Genomic DNA, 17,385 nt, shown 5'->3' on the forward strand with positions numbered 1-17,385 from the left:
TTTTGATTTTGATATCAGCTGGTTTTTATTCGGGATAGAAATGAAAAGTTTAAAAAAATTTCAAGTACGATTTAAAAACTAATAAATGAATAAAATAAATAAAACTGGTTTAAAAAATTTAATACCTACATTTAAAAAAAGAGAGCAAGAGAGAGGATTTTTTTATAATTTAGTGGTAAAAAGTGTGCTTGAATTTCCTTGGTTGATGTAGTGTTTCCTAAAAAAAAATAATTTACAAAACTATAATTACAATTTAAGTTTAAATTATCTGTAAAATTACAATCATCGAAAATAGATTATATGTCACTAAATAACAGCTCGGGAAGTTTTTTTTAAGGGAGCTAAAATTTATAATAAGAATTAGCAATCCGTTTGACAAAATGCCAAGAAGTAGCCTGATCATAACGATACACTCTTTTATTTCCTTTTTCGTCTCGCAGTCAATTAATTTTTTTCGTTCAAGATGAATGTTGAAAGATGTCACTGGATTAAATGAAATTTAAATTTTATACAAATGAGGTGCCATTTGTAAATGAGATGCCTCACCAATGGGGTGCCAAATATCTCACAACATTCGATTGATATAATGTCTTGAAACTATAAGTAGCTGCGGATCATGATATATATATATATATATATATATATATATATATATATATATATATATATATATATATATATATATATATATATATATATATATATATATATATATATATATATATATATATATGTGTATATGTGTGTGTTTCCAAGCTAGTAAAGCCATATAAAAAAGAGATACAACACATATTTGTTGTACATATACAACATATATTATGAGGTAACTGTCATTACCTTGTATTATCTGTTTAGTTAAACAGAAAATGAACTAAGTTAACTTTATTTAACAATGTTTATATTTTATCCATACAGATAAGGTATCATGTACCTAACAACTTTTGGTGGGTAAAATACACTGAAACTACAAGAATGCGCAAATCTAAGGGAGGGAGGTTAGGGGTGACCTCTCCTAGAACTTAAAAAATGCTATAAATTCAATTGAATTGAACCACCCCATGTATTGTCTTGTGACAGATCAATCTATAAAATTTACCAACCATTCAATGACACTTGTCATCCTTTATATTATTAATAAACTTGCTAAAACACAAAAGGTACTATTATTTATCCTAAAAATCAGTTACATTAAAACATGGATAATGTCAACTATATCTAATGAGAAAATTTTTTCTAGAAACAGATGGGGTATACCTTTTGGGCTTAGGTAACTAATATATATTAGACTGCAAGCAAACCTGAATCCAAGCAAACCGACTGCAAGCAAACCGAAATCAAAATATTTATCCCATATATTGTTTTCTAATGGATAAGCCACATCTCCGCAGCCTGGGCAGCATTCATTCAGCTTGAGAAATGTCTCTGACTGCGAAATGAAATCCCCCTTCGAACAAAGCTCCGGATAAATATAGAGTTGGTCCTCTCTGTACATCTTTATGGTTGCGAGACGTGGCCCCTCAGAACTAGGGAGTGACCCTTCTGAATGACCTAAACATCTTCCACTACAAGTGTCTACGCTGTATTTTTGGCCTCCGTCTCTCTGGCCACGTCTCTAATGTCATCAGAAGAAGATGCGGTGACATACAACATGTCTCTGATGTTGTCAAAGAGAGACGTCTACGGTGGTTCGGGCATACACTGCACCGACCGGATGACTGTTTCATCAAAGAGTGCATGAAATACCAACCCCTTACGCACTGGAAGAAGAAGTCCGGAGGACAGAAAAAGACATGATTATCGACAATTAGAGCTGACCTCGAGCCACTGGCAGGTTTCAAGAAGCACGGGTATCACTGGAATAGACAACGGATTCAGTTGATCGAGCCACTCACACTTGAAAGAGAACGATGGAGGAACGCTTGTTGGAAAATTCTGGATGTCACGATGGGCCTGAACAAGGCTCCAACGTGACCCAAGTACAACTAAGTAAGTACATTCTACATGACATTTAACGAGAACCAATTAAAGACGACTACAGTCTTTTTTTCAAAGCTTGTCATTACTTGCCTAAATAGTAAGTCACACTGGAAAAAGCGACCCCTTTCTCCACATTTACTATCGCCACCACATCTACACAAACATACAGAATGAGTCTGGATACATGTGTGACTGCATGGCGTCTATTATGTCTAAAAGCAACTTGAAGATATTCTAATTATATTCTACTTTACTATTTTACTTTATTATTCTACTACTATATTCTACTTTATTATCTACTTATCTAAATTATATTCTACTCATCTTTCGTTTTGCTCTTGATATTTTATTTTATTTTATTTTCCTTCATTTTCAACCTATAACTCGAAAAAAAATTCTTGAATTCATATTCTGTATTTCGGTTTTCGTTTTTTATTTTTTCAAATTTCTAAGTCTGGAAATTTATTTCCTATTAGCATTTTCTTTTTTACTCAAACAATTTCATAATATTACATTTGCTTCTCTGCAAAAAAAACAAAACAAATACTGTTGCTTAAATCCATAGTATCTTAAAATATGTTCGGTTATTTTTTAATAATTTCAAAATAGACTAGGGAACTTGAAAAGTGTAAATCTCACAATTCCGTTAGAATTCTAACATGATATAATTGAATTTCTTTTTGATTGATTTCAAACTGTTACACTATCCAACAAAGATCTTTAGGGGAAATTCGAGATAAAAGGGGGAAAACAAGCCTATATCCGACTTGGAAAAAATCACAGATATCGCTTCGTTTCTTATTTTAGCGCTTTCAAAAGAACATCTAAGGTGCTAAATAGATTCTTAGACAACATCTACTAGACTTAAAGATGTAACGAGACAAGAAAAGAGACACTTGTCTTGATTTTTTTTTCTTTTTTTTTTTTTAACTTACAGAATACTGATTAATATTTTATTTTTATTTTTTTGACAAAGATTTACCGCTGAAAATGTCATTTTCATTTTTAAGTTTTATTTTTGTGGAACAAATTTTTAATTCTTTTTTATTCGTGTTTAATATTTTTATTTTATACATTATATTTTTTGCACAGTTTCATTTTTCATATTTTTTCCTTTTTTTTACTTTCCTGAAAACTGACATATTTTTTTTTTTAATTGCTTAAAATATTTTCTGCAACCTGAAAAAAAACATGCTGTTTTTTTTTGTTTTTTTTTTCTAAATGAGTTTTGTGGAAATATCGCGATTCATTTTATTTGAATTAGTTTTATGTGCATTTATGGTATAGACTCCAATGCAATAATTTTAGTTTGCTTTAAGTTTAAGTTCGCTCTTTACTTCCACCAGAAAAACTTAATTAACTAACTGAGTAATTACCTAATTAATCACATTATCTATTTTCAACAATTTGAAATCTGTTTCATTTAATTTAGTTAATTTTTAATAGTTTTTAAAATAGTTTTTTAATAGTATTCAATTTATTTTAACTTGAATAAAATCAAGAGATAATTTATGAATTTTATAATTATTAATATACCAGATTAATCAATTTAATTAAACAATTGATTGATTGAAAAGTCACAAAGCAAACAAGCAATTTTTGTTCTGTGACTTATAATTCTTTGTACAAGACCGAAATAGGCTTAAATATTAAGCTAAATAAAAGGCCTAAATAGGAAACTTAAGGTAAGCTCATTTTTTTTTCCTAATTGGCTAGTAGGCCATTGGCTGACAACTGTTCTAACGTTCTTTTTAGATTAAATTCATATCAATGTGTAGAACATAGAACAAAAAATCGTAGAGAAGACAATTAATCTCCGTGGAGGATCCAGAAGGGTGACTGTTCCCCTTCGGAGGAGGGATACAATAAGTTGTGTCTTAGACAGTTTCCAGTCAAGACACATTTTGAATGACTCCGAAAAACGATTTAAAGACTAGCCCCGTCCTCCTCCTTGTTCCTTACCTTCGAATTTGACTAAAGCTTTTCCTTGTTGTATAAATCCGGAAAAACTTCAGGAACTAAGAGCCCATTTGAGAAGCCTGGAAACCGGCCACTGCTGATTACTTCTTGTTTTATTTAATTTTTCCCTGTTTTATTTTCATCCAAATTTATACTCCCTCTGCTTTTGTTTATATAGCGGGGAATAAAATACATACATACAAATAACTTATTAAAAGTTCTAGAATATTCCCTAGTGGCATAGAAATAATTTTGCTTCTAAAGCAAATCCAATCTAGGAGACGACGTCCTCATGCTTTCCATTCAAACAAATAAGAAATCTTTCACTTTGATATTAACAGATCAGATAATAAGAGAGAAAAAATATTGACAGAGTAATTATTTTGATATAAATCGAAAAGAAAGTTTATCTCACAGTCAATTTTTAGCTTGACTGATTCCGATAGAAGGCCGTCGTCGGCAGGATGATGAGCTTCGCATCTAATCTGCTTCTCATTATCTTCTCTTTTAGCCATCAAATCCAGTCGAGAAGAAGCAACGTTGCCACTTATTGCATACTCTCCTTTAATCTAGAAAAAAATGCACAAAATTAAGGGGGTGAGAAATAGCACTACATTTTAATACTGACAGTAAATAGATTCAATTTAAAAAACAGACGAAAAACAGAAATATTTAAAATAAGATAAGGTATTTTTAAGGTCAAGACCGTATCCAGGGGGGAGGGGTAACGGGTTTGAACCCCCCAACATTTTTGTCTAACTGTAAAAAGTGACAAAAATGTATGCAAATAAATTTTTGATCCGTTTTGTAAAGTTTCTTTTTGTAACCCTTCCCCCCCCCCCAAAAAAAAAAACAAGATTATCTGGAAAAACCCAAAGGTTTAAAAGAAATCTGGATATATTAAATAGAAATATATATATATATATATATATATATATATATATATATATATATATATATATATATATATATATATATATATATATATATATATATATATATATATATATATATATATATATATATATATATATATATATATATATATATATATATATATATATATATATATATATATATATATATATATATATATATATATATATATATACAACGTGAACAAATAAATAGAAAAATTTCCTGTAACACAAAAATGTACGGTTGTTCATACGTAATATATACTGCTTCGTCCATTTTTTATTTACGAATTAAACAATGTTGTAGGAGAATATATTGTACTGCTTTGTCCTGGAGGAGAAAATTATGTCACCGAATACTATGTCATTATTTTTGACAGAGTTTGCAATTTCATACAACGCCAACGATGCTCACAAAAATATAATTCTTTTCGTTCTAAGCTGAAAAGAATAAATAATGAACCCAGTGGAACTAAATCCGCCGAATTCATAAAAACAATTACAATTACATAACATAAAAACAATTTATTTTGCTGTTTATTTCAATCATTTCATTTTTTGTTATTACAAAAAAATATTATTGCTATTATTATTTTATAATATACATATTTTTATTATGCTACTATTATCAGAAACGATAGTTAATACTTTTAATTATTTATTAAATTTTTCTCCAGGTGAAGAAAACTGTCACTACAAAAATGCCACTATTTTTGACAAAAAAAAATATTGGAAATTTCACCCGACACCACCATCACTCACAACGCTGTATTCTTAATATGAAAAGAATAAATAATGAGCCAAATAGATCGAAAGCAGCCAATTTCATTCGGTATATGAACTTTTTCTTCAAAAAATTTTTTTGACAATTATAATTTTTTTTATTATCTGGTTTTCTACTTTTTAAACTCCGTGGATTAATTTTAAACAATAAATTAGAGCCATGAGTACTATTTCGTGGTGAGAAGTTCGAAAAGAAGAACTTTAGCATATGAGATTTCTTTTCGCTTTTAGACAATAAGAATAAAGGATATATATGATGATTAAAAATTAGCTCAACTAAACAGCTGTAGTATATTTAATATATAAGACAGTACCATTTTTTTTTAACATAACTTTAGGAAAGTTATTTTATTAAGGCAGCGTTGCCATTCTAATTTTCCAGTACTCAGAGTAGGTTTTGGCCAAACTCACCAACAGGAAATTCAAACATAATAAACCACTGGAATTAAAGCACACTTTTTAAAACGTAAGTAATCAGTCGATATTATTTATAATATTTACAATTTTTTTAGTTTTTTAATATTTTTGTATTTATATTTTTGTATATATAATTTTTTTTTATATGTAATATGCCTCTCTTTGTCTCATTGGTCTAACTTAATGAAGACAACTATTATTATTCTTTTAACAATTAAAGAATGTTTTAATTAATTAAATAGTTAATTTAATTAATTAACTAATACTTAATTAGTTAATTTTCAACTAATTAATTTAATTAGCTAAAAAAATAATGATACGAAAGTTATTTTTAAGCTATGTCAAGGACAGCAAACGCTCAATGGCATATCAATTCCCTCAATTCTTGTCAACATCAACATCTTCCAGAAGGTAACTTGGAAAAACCGGGGGAGGGGCAATTTACATTAAGCGTCGTAATCGTACTATTTGGTGTCTTACGTCGGACCCCAAGTATTTTTTATCCAGCCCGATCTATTATCTATATTTTAATATGTATTTTATCTGTTTTTCACTGTCTAATAAAAGGACATCCCTATTTGAACTTTGTATGTTGGACCTGAATTTTGTTGTCATCGGGATGTCTAGGAAAAGGAATTATCGGACCTGAATTAAGCTTTGCAGGAAGTACAAGTAAGTTTCCCAGTTAAGCCTTTTAGGCTGAGTCCCTAAATTCATGTCACATCTACAGGATTGACGGTCAGATCTCAGCTGAAATTCGCGGAAGTAATTAGTGTCTCGATTACGTCTTTTGGGGATCCAAACCCGATAAGCCCTTTTTGGAACAGAAAATTATGTCCTCGCGTCCCTAAACGAATCCCTAAACGTATATTCGCGATTCGCGTCTCTACACGCATACCTTAACGTATATCCTCAGGTTCAATAGCGTAATATAAAACATGGGTAAGTTACAAGCAATAGCCAAGTGTCATGGTGATTAAATATTAATTAATTAGTTAAATTAGCTAATTAATAAAAAAACTAAACTATAACAATTTAAAAAAAATAGTTAACATTCAAAAAGACGGATCTAAGAGAAAAAGAAAGACATACCATCAATGCCGTATCCACGGGAGGGGGTTAAGAGGTATCCACCCCCAACCCCAACCCCCAAAAATTATGTCTTTCTGACTCGGAAAAACTTAGCAAAATGCGTATAAATAAATTTCTGATGCATTTCTAACTTTTTAGACCCCCCCCCCCCCCGAAAAAAGGCCCCCCCAAAAAAATCCTGGATAAAACCCTGCACACTATATATATATATATATATATATATATATATATATATATATATATATATATATATATATATAACAGCTAGCAGTAAAAAGAATAAGGCGTAAAAAGACTAAGTAGTAAAAAGAGTAAAAAGCTTTTACAGTTAAGTGCTGACAGTAAATTTTTCCCAATACTTTGATTGTATCAGTTTCAATAACTTTTTCGCTTTTTTTTCTTCATTTTTCAAAGTTCTCAAAACTGGGAAAGGGAGTTGAGTAAATAGTCAATATGTATATGTCAATATGCAAAGAAAAGGTTTTAAAAATAAATTAAAACATGAAAAAAAATCATCGGCATTTATATTTAGAAAGAGGAATACCACATTTTCCATTAATCGAAAATTAGCAAAATTATCGACAAATCGAAAAAAAAAGATTTTTTTACAACTCCGCGTTTCTTTTTATCGTTTTTAATAAAAAAAAATTATTTTAAGCTTTTTTATTAGACAACAGTGAATAAATTGTTATTGTTTATACTTCTAAATTTGTTTTAGCAAAAACTTGTATGATGTTTAAATTGTGCATTTCCTCATATTTTGTATCATGTTGGATTTTATTTATTATACCATAACTCGTAAAAAGGGTTTATGCCTAATAGTATATAAAAGCATTGAAAGTTTACCATAAAACACAAAAAGTTACATTTCTCATAAAAATATTATATTTTTTAAGTCACATATTCAATATTTTTCTGATTACACTTTAAGTTATTAATATAAGCTCACTAATAATCTTAAAAAGAAAGCAAAATCAGATATCGAGAACATTTTCTAAGTAATTAAGTAGTGGTTCCCAAAGGAGACAGACTTTCTAGTTTGACTAACAGAAACCTTAAATGAACAGAAACAACATAGAAAGTAGTGTTATAATTAAACATTCGCAGGAATATCAAATAAGATGGCTTCAAATAAGTTATTAAATAGGTTCTAAGACTAAGCTGGCTATATGCATAACGTATAGAAAATGATGGAGAACGAAAATTTGAAGAAAACAAAAACAAACATACAACATAAATAAAACGAGGATAATTTTCAGCCAATAAACAAACGAAAAAGAAATCAACAAAGATTTCGACAAAACTCTCCACTAACTCACCCCTCCCGGAACTCACCCCTCCATGGAGGAAAACTAGTCACTATTTCATTTCCTCTAGGAGATCTTGGCAAGGTTAGTTTTCATTTTAATATATATATATATATATATATATATATATATATATATATATATATATATATATATATATATATATATATATATATATATATATATATATATATATACACATATATATATATATATATATATATATATATATATATATATATATATATATATATATATATATATATATATATGTATATGTATATATATATATATTCATTTTAATTAATCTACCTATATTCAACATCCTAAAAGAAAGAGAGAGACAGAAATAAACACAATGAAAGAGAGAGAGGGAGAGAGAGAGAAAAGGAAAGAAAGTGAAAAAAGAGAGGGTGAAGGAGCAGGGGGAGAGGAGAGAGGGCTAGCACACCCTAATCCTGGCTTTAAAATTTTTTTTTCAAGAATACGTATGCCTCCTGTAATTTTACAGCATCTATTTAGCGAACATAACCCAATTAACGAATCTACAAGCGAAGAATCGTTTGTTGTTGTTTTTTACCGATATAATAGCTAATTTTAGCTTTAAACAGTGTTTGAAAAAATAAAAGACGGTTTGGTAGATTTTTGTGTATATTATGTTTATATACTTATCGTATATTTATGATGAGTTTCTGTGTATATATAGTAGAGTACATACAGTATACTCTACTAGAAGAGTATATATGGAGTATATATAGTGAGCATACAGAGTATAAACATTAGTATATTTATATGAGTATAGAGTGCATTTATAATTATTCAATGTTACATTTTTATACCCATACCACTTATACTACATACTTATACATACCCATACCTCAGCGCTCGATCCGTCTCGCTTCAAGAAAAGAACTTTATTAAGATTGATACAATATTAAGAAAAGATTCTTACCTCTTTCTTTCCCTGGAACCACTTAATTTGAGCCAAGGGGTTACCTCCAACCGCCATACATGAAAGACGAATTAAGTTTCCCTCGCGTATCCCAGTATTACTGTCTGATATTCCATAAATCACTGGCTTCTGTGGGGGGTCTTGAATAAAACAAATAAAGATTTACATCTTTTTGGGAAAAATACTAAAAGTGAGGTTCTCTTCCTAAGCAAGTGTCAAAAGTGGATAAAGAATTGAGAGGGTTGCCAATGGAAGATATATACATTTTTTTTCAAATATTAGACTAAACAAGAATTAAAAAAAAGTATATGTATTTAAAAAACTAAGACATACGGACCATGATTATAGACTCTACTAGCAAAATTGATAAAACTAATCTTATTCCACTTTTTTTTACTCCGAAAAAACTATTGGGAAAACTATGAACATCTCTAAATCGAAAGGCATATTTTATGGAACACAGGGTTTTCTTTTTAAAGAGTGTTTCGATGATTTAGTCCCCCCTTCCCTGTATGACAAACACTCCTCCTCCCCTATTACCTTTTGCACAGGTATATCTACCATTCTTTCCTTTCTTTCTTTATTGTATAATTTATAACTATAAGCTCTACCTCCAAATCTCAAACAGGGAGATTCTAGACCCTGCCCTGGTATGTCCCATGTCTCGAGGGTGACCCTCTTGTTAAGTACTTGGATATCACCTAAAGCAACTAATCTCAAAATTTTTTAAAGCTTTTATTGCAAGGTCATATTATTCAAGTAGCTATATTTTAATATGACCTTGCATGACCTTGCTATGTTAGGGTGAGATCTAAGAGCCCTTTTGTTATACATCCCCCTTCTCGAACAATAGGGCAGAGTGAAACTTTGATAGGCTACAACCAAGGATATATCTGGGATTTTTGTTTGAGCCGGGGGGAGGGGTGTATTAAGAAACTTTACAAAACAAAAACAATTTTTTATACAATTTTGATAATTTTTTACGAGTCAGACAAAAAAAAATACCCAGTTTTTTTTATAATTTTCTTGGGCAAAGATTAAAATATATAAAAAAAACATTGACAAATAATTCACAAATTCGAAAGGCAACTTGCTTTAGGTTAGAGAGCTTATGAATATAAAATCCAAAAAAAGTTGTTCAATTGGGAATTTTGCGAAATTATAGATCCCAGAATGACTAAATTCCTATTAAGTAATTTAGAAACATGGGTTTGAGCCCTACTCGTTGTAGATTCTGACATACCGTCAATGTTAAATTATCAGTATAGACCGCTGATATCCAAACTTATTTGACCTACCAAACCCCTCTGCAGAAACAAAAATTAATCAGCGTCTCCTGGCAATAAATTTTTTAAAAATTTTTAATAGCAATTAAACAGATACACATATCTTATATATATTTCTAACTTTTTCATATATAAGAAAGGAAGGTATAGATTAGAAATTTTATAAAGTACATATTATTAGATCATAAAATACAAATATTCGAAATCATTTTATTGAGAAGAATGAACCTGGCGTGCTCCATGGATAATGCCTTCAGCAATAATTTTAAATGGATCTACAATATACTACCTGCAATCATAATAATGCACCTATGGCCACCCCCCCCCCCACCCAAATTGCCCCAACACCCCAGGTAGCACCTATGTTGGGAATCACCGGTGCGAAGAATAAGCGATTAAATTGTAATCAGATTATTACCATTGTTATCAATTTCAATTATTTGTATTTCTTCTTAAGCTAATTCCAAAGAAAGTCAAATCACATTCGACTGTTTTCAATTTTAAAAGCTTGCCAGAGAAAAATGTAAACAAGTCGCAGAAGCTATCACTTGAGCTGTCAAAGAGCTCCCTCTAGGATAGAAATCAGCAAAACATCCGAATTTTATTTACTCAAAAAGAGAAAACTCAGTTTGTGTGTCTCTCGTGAGACTCTTTCGAAAATGAGACGAGAGTGCCTCATCTGAAAGACATTTTGAGATCAAAGAATTCAACAAATCCTCTCCTAATTTTTCCAGAAAAGTTTTAAACACTTTCTAGCACTATCTAGTCGATCATAAGGAGGCAGAGAAGGGGGTCTTTAGAACTTTGTTTTCGAATTTAGTCATGGTGACAGAATGAACTGGATAATTTTTATGATGTTTCCAGGGTAAGTCAGCTGAAGTAAATAAAACCAGCATGGGATAAATGTAGGTGAATATGAACTTACAGAGATTTAGATAAATACGCATATTGAACAAGGTTTCCAGTGAAAAATCGGTTTTTATTGGCGGTTCTGGCTGGTCTTGCGCCCGGAGAAAGATCTTGATTTACCCCCCCCCCCCCACCCAATGTCTCCCAAAAATTTTGAGGCCAAACTTTAACAAAATTTGCATTTATTAACAAAATTTTCCGTTTATTGAAATATAAATTTTCTTACTTTAGCTTCGGCAAAAGTATTTATCGTCCCCTCCCAATTTATTACCGTATTTTAACTGTTAGATTGTTTCTTTGAAACTTAGGGCTAAAACAATTTCTGCGCCCGGGGCAAGTTCCCCCCCCCCACTAGAACTCCCTCTGATCTGTTAACTGTTTAGCAAAACTATTCTGGATTTTTTTTTTTCAGGCTTGTCGATGAAAAGCACTGATTGCATTAAATATCAAGATAATACAAATACATCTATAAAAAATAAGGTACTTGTATAAAATATCCCCTACCTAATATTCTTCTAATATGTTTTAATGTTCTAATAGTCCTAATGAAATATACCTAAGTATGATAAAAATATAATACTTTAGAAACAAATTCGGGATATATATTTTAACAATAGGGGGAGGGAATAAAATGTAGCGGGTCTGCATGCCTAATGTGTTATGTACAGTTTTTCTGCATATTATGTAGTAAGAATTGTTTTCTAACTTCACACTGTCCAAATTATTTTGTGCCTTTTGACCATCCGTCTGGGATCATCCCGTATTGGGCGGAAATAAGTCATAAGGAAGATTCAAAAGAAACTAGAGCTTCATACAAGAAGGTGAAGAGTTAAGCTTCGAATAGATTGCGTTGGAGGAGAAGCGTACGCCACTGCATTGGCCTCAGGTAGATTGATACTACAGTGAGTTTTTGGTAATAATAGTAGTAGTACTAGTAGTTGTATAATTAGGATTCATTTTATAAGGAAATAATATTTCTTTTATTTACATTTTATAAGGATAATAATATTTTTACTTTATTAATAAATGATTAATCTAATTGCAATTATTCTATATTATATGGCGACAGAGAGGGGAGCCTTTAGAACCTATTTTTCAAATTTTACCATGGTGATAGAATGAACTAGATAATTTTTGAGGTTTCCAGAGAAGGTCAACTGAAATGTAAAAAAAAACGATACGAGATAAATTGCGAATCAAAATGAATTTCCGGAGGTTTTAATAAATATGAATGGTTAATGAATTTAGAAAGACACTCCAATTTTTATTAAATTAATATAATTTATCTGGCTTTTAAACCTACCTCTTGCACAACTAAACACTAATAAGTTAGATTCACTAAATTTAGAAAAAAAAACCATAGCCAGGTTACTGTTTAATACAATCTATCAGAAAAACTAACGATAAGGAGACTTAGCATAGCATACAGATTTTAACTTTGACTATACAGCGTTGAGAGCTGAATATATTGATCATGTTTTTTTTTTTCTGGATTTGAACCACTTTAGAGCTGAACTTACTATTTTTCATAATGATAAAAAACATATACTTACGAATCACACTAACTATCTTCGTATCAACAATAGTTTGAGAAAATCCTAACTCGTGAATAACAGCGTAGCATGCAATCGTCAAGTTCCTTTCATTGGATTTAACTAGTGCGGTTATATTTGACCTTGAAACGGTGCCACCATGAGCTGATTGGATAACACGAGATGTTGCATCCTTGACTGGCCTGCCATCTACAACCCACGAAATACGGGCTTCTGGATTACTATTCCCAGTTGAGCACTCCAATGCTAAAGTATCCCCAATCTTTGCTTCGGTAGGACCAGTAATCTTTACAAAATCAGGTGCAACTGAAAAAAAAAGAAACTTAAAAATAAACGAAGAGGGAATAAGAGAGATTTCTTATCATTATTCCCTATAACTTTCTAGTAGCTGTGAGGTAAAAAATGTACTTCACTTTCTAAGGTTTATGCCTATGACGCCTGTCTGTATTTTATATGGCTAATGCCATCCTAATAGGTTTAACTGAAGTTAAGACTGACTTTCCATGCTGAACTTTCAAGCCAGTGAAACAAAAAAGCACCCCTCCTTGCCTTTCTCAGAGGGGTATAGGCTCAAGGCAGTCTAATATAGCACAAATTATAATAGACAATTGGTAAAGTATACGGTATTGATAAAAAAGAATTGCGAGATTATAGTATAAATTAGCATATTTCGCTAATTCTTTTATCTAACAAAGGTAAATTATAGGATAAATTAGCATATTTCGTTAATTGTTTTATTAGATAGTAGATATCAAGATACGACAAAAACAGGTTAAACGAATATCTGAAAGCGAGTTGCTTGGCGATCAGTTGCCACATGGAATAGATTGCAGGCAGAGGTAATCCCAGAAAATTCTTCCCTTGACGCATTCAAAAGAAGGTATAACAAATACCTCAGTGTTGGAAAATGAGGTAATTACCAGGACTAGCGGCAAATCGTCGTCTATGATGGAAAAGTGAAGCCCGCAATAAAAAAAAGAGAGAAAAGGAGGGAAATGAACTTAATTACCATCATCTACTTTAAAGAAATTTAAAACCACGAAAATGAAGCGATAAAGCCCATCTCTTAGGCTTCCTAAGCGGGGAAATTATAATTAGTTATACCTATCCCAATTATATATGTTATTTCAGGGCAGACAAGGTTACAGTAAACATCGAAAAGATGAAATTGAATTGTATAGAAGACACTCTTAAAAAGTGAACAAATGTAGGAAAGCTTTATCACCTCCCCGGTCATGTATTTTTATAATATACAAATTACCGATTTCTGTTGACAAGTAGAAATTTCGAAGCCTCCATTTCCATTCAACATTGAAGCAATACGAAGTTGCCTTGTTTCCAAAAAAAGATTAACGAGGCTGATACATTTTAATTGATCTCATCACCTTTTAATTGATCTCCTCATATTTTAATTGATCACCAGTGTTAATTCCGTTGAACGAATGGCTATCTCAAAATTTTTATTGGATATGTTTGGGAAAATGAAGTGTGTGGAAGCGGGATTACTTACGCTCCATTCGCTTTCAATTAAAAAGGGCACTGGCTCTTTCAATTTTCAATCAAATGAGCTATTTTCGAAATTTCTTTGACAACAAATGGCCATCTCAAAATTTCTATCAGATGCAAGTCAGGATAATATGACATGTGGGGGTGGGGGGGGGGGGGGGTGGTATCCACCCTCTGACCACTTTGAATCTTAAAAAGTGCACTAGAACTTCTGATTATCAATCCAATGAGCCCCCTCCAAAGTTTATACAGTCACCCTTTCTATATACACCTTGTATGCCCCCAGGGTGTAACTTACAACCCTTTCCCTGAGGGCTGTAGGGGGGGGGGTGTCATCCTCATATACATAATTTCTGGACTTCCAAAGTTTAAAAAAATGGCTATACCCAAATTTTGATTGGACGTGTTTGGCGAAATGGTGGGTTTGGGAGGGGGTTAGTTGCCCTCCAATCTCTTTCAACTAGTAAAAAGAGCACTAGCCATTTCAATTAGAATGAGCTCTTTTAGAAGTTTGTACGCCAACAAATGATCATCTCAAAATTTCTCTCTGATGCATTTCGGGAAAAATAAAAAGTGTTGGGAGGGTATCAAATGAGCCCATTCTGGAGTTTTTACAATCACCCTTTCTATATACGCCTTATATGCCCCCAGGCTATAGCTTAAAACCCTTGCCCCAAAGGCTCTGGAAATATTATTTATATTACTTTTTGTGATGTTTACTATATAATTTTGTATTGTATGGCCTTGTTAGGTTTACAATGAGAAAAAAATTGTATGGATGATGCTGATGTGGCAAGGAAAGGAGATTAAATTTAGTTAGTGCCTTTTAGCTTTTTTTTTGTCGTTGTTTTTACTGGCAAGGGAAAAGATTTATGTTACTATAATTTGATTTGAATTATCGAATACTGTGCTGTATGATCTTGCTCAGATTGTAATAAATAAATTTATAGATCTCTCTGTACTTTTTTTTATTGCTCTCGTTGGGCCAATTTATGGTTTAAAAATGACTATAATTTAGTTATTTTTGTATTTCATTGTATCATTTTCTCTATTTTGCTTCTTTTTTATTCTCCTGGCCTGGCATCAATATCTTTTTTCAGCTTTTACTCTGGTTATTATCTGTTCTCTATTTCGTTCTATTGTTTTTGTTTTCTTTCGGTATTCACTGAAATCTTGCAACAAACAGTATTTCAAATACAGTTGTTTTAAATAAATTTTTCCTCTCAAATTCAAATATTGAAATAAGTCTAAAAAAGCATTTATGCTTAATTTATTTTCTTTCTCCCCTATCCTTTCCATTTTATTGCATCTACTTTTCTCTATTTTGTTTCTTTATTTCACGTGTCATTATTCACTAAAATCATACAAAAAAGGTTTTTGAAATCTGTATTTATACAACTACCCCCCAGGCCAAAGTTGCCCCCCCCCCCAAATGAAATTTAACGTCTTTAAAATATCATCAAAACTGAGACAGGTCTACATTATTCAAGCTTCTGCAGTTTTCTTTAGTATATCTTAGCCTTTATGATACTATATGGCTCATTTTTTTCCTTTTTCACTTAGTCATTTTCACTAGACTTGGGAAAATCGGCTAGAATTCCCCCTCCAGGATTTTGACAAAATTACGCCACTTATTAGAATCTTCTATTTTTAAATTAGAATAGCACAGTAATTATAGACAAATCAATTAACAACTCTGCTAAATGACCCCGTTCATGATAATGATATCGCTCAAGTCACTGGGACTCGTTTTTTATAAAACCAACAAATATTATATCAGTACAAAATACAGTATGTTCATCTCTTTCTTGTGTTTTCTTTCTCTTTCTCTTTTTTCTTTCTTTTCTCTCTTTCTTGAGTATTTTCTTCTCTTTCTCTTTCTCGAATTGTCATGGAGACGCTTACACATAACATGATCACCTGAATTAAATTCTGAACCCCGCAGTGTGTTGCAACAGCTGAGTTCTATCTCTGGATTCCTTACTACCTGAGATGAAGATGGTTCCGACCGTACCCCATACTTGACGCTCTTGGTTTTTGAATGGTCATTTGATTCAGTATGCTTACCCTGGAAGTTTGCAACCTCGGAAGTTAGCCTGGAAGTTACCATCGGAGAAAAACGAAGTTTGGCGCTTTTTTGGACTTTTCATGGATATAAAACCGAGAAATTTCTAATATATTACTAACCCTGCAAAACCCTACTAGCTGAGATGAAACCCACTGTGCTGGTATAGGACAAATACCCCATCTTGATTTAGGCTAGCTTTTCTAAAATAAAGATAGTAAAGATAATCCATGGAACTTTACATAGACAGTTCTATTTTCTAGGATAATTCATAGAACTTTTACATGCATATAGCTTTAGAACTTTGCAGGGTTTTGTCGTTCACCGGGGTTTGATCGAAGAGCTCAAAATGCCGTCTTGGAATGCCAGAAGAATTTTATACCCGAGAATTTTACTTCAGTAATAGATTAGAAATTCCTCGGTTTTATATCCATGAAAAGTCCAAAAAAGCGCCAAACTTCGTTTTCTCCGAGGGTAACTTCCAGGCTAACTTCCAAGGTTCCAAACTTCCAGGGTAAGCATACTGAATCAAGGGACCATTCAACAACCGAAAACGCCACGTATGGGGTATGGAGGGAACCCCCCCCCCCAAATGGTTTCAGCTAGTCGCTAAAATAAATTTGAGTTGGTACAATAGTGGCACCTCAAACTTATTTTAATAG

The 17,385-nt window shown here is 31.6% G+C and overlaps 1 protein-coding gene across 5 annotated transcripts in view; it reads right to left on the reverse strand.

The window, feature by feature from the left end:
• The window catches only part of LOC136028879 (nephrin-like), a 252,420-nt gene that overhangs the window by 116,411 nt on the left and 118,624 nt on the right, over positions 1-17,385 (reverse strand). For all 5 annotated transcript variants that reach the window (XM_065706832.1, XM_065706830.1, XM_065706833.1 and 2 more), the window contains exons 7-9: positions 13,153-13,458; positions 9,405-9,544; positions 4,352-4,505 (exon numbers count right to left, since the gene is read on the reverse strand). In XM_065706832.1, coding sequence (XP_065562904.1) covers positions 4,352-4,505; positions 9,405-9,544; positions 13,153-13,458 — 600 coding nt within the window. The remainder of the gene's footprint in view (positions 1-4,351; positions 4,506-9,404; positions 9,545-13,152; positions 13,459-17,385) is intronic.

Source organism: Artemia franciscana, chromosome 7, assembly GCF_032884065.1.
Source record: "Artemia franciscana chromosome 7, ASM3288406v1, whole genome shotgun sequence".
NCBI lineage: Eukaryota > Metazoa > Arthropoda > Branchiopoda > Anostraca > Artemiidae > Artemia > Artemia franciscana.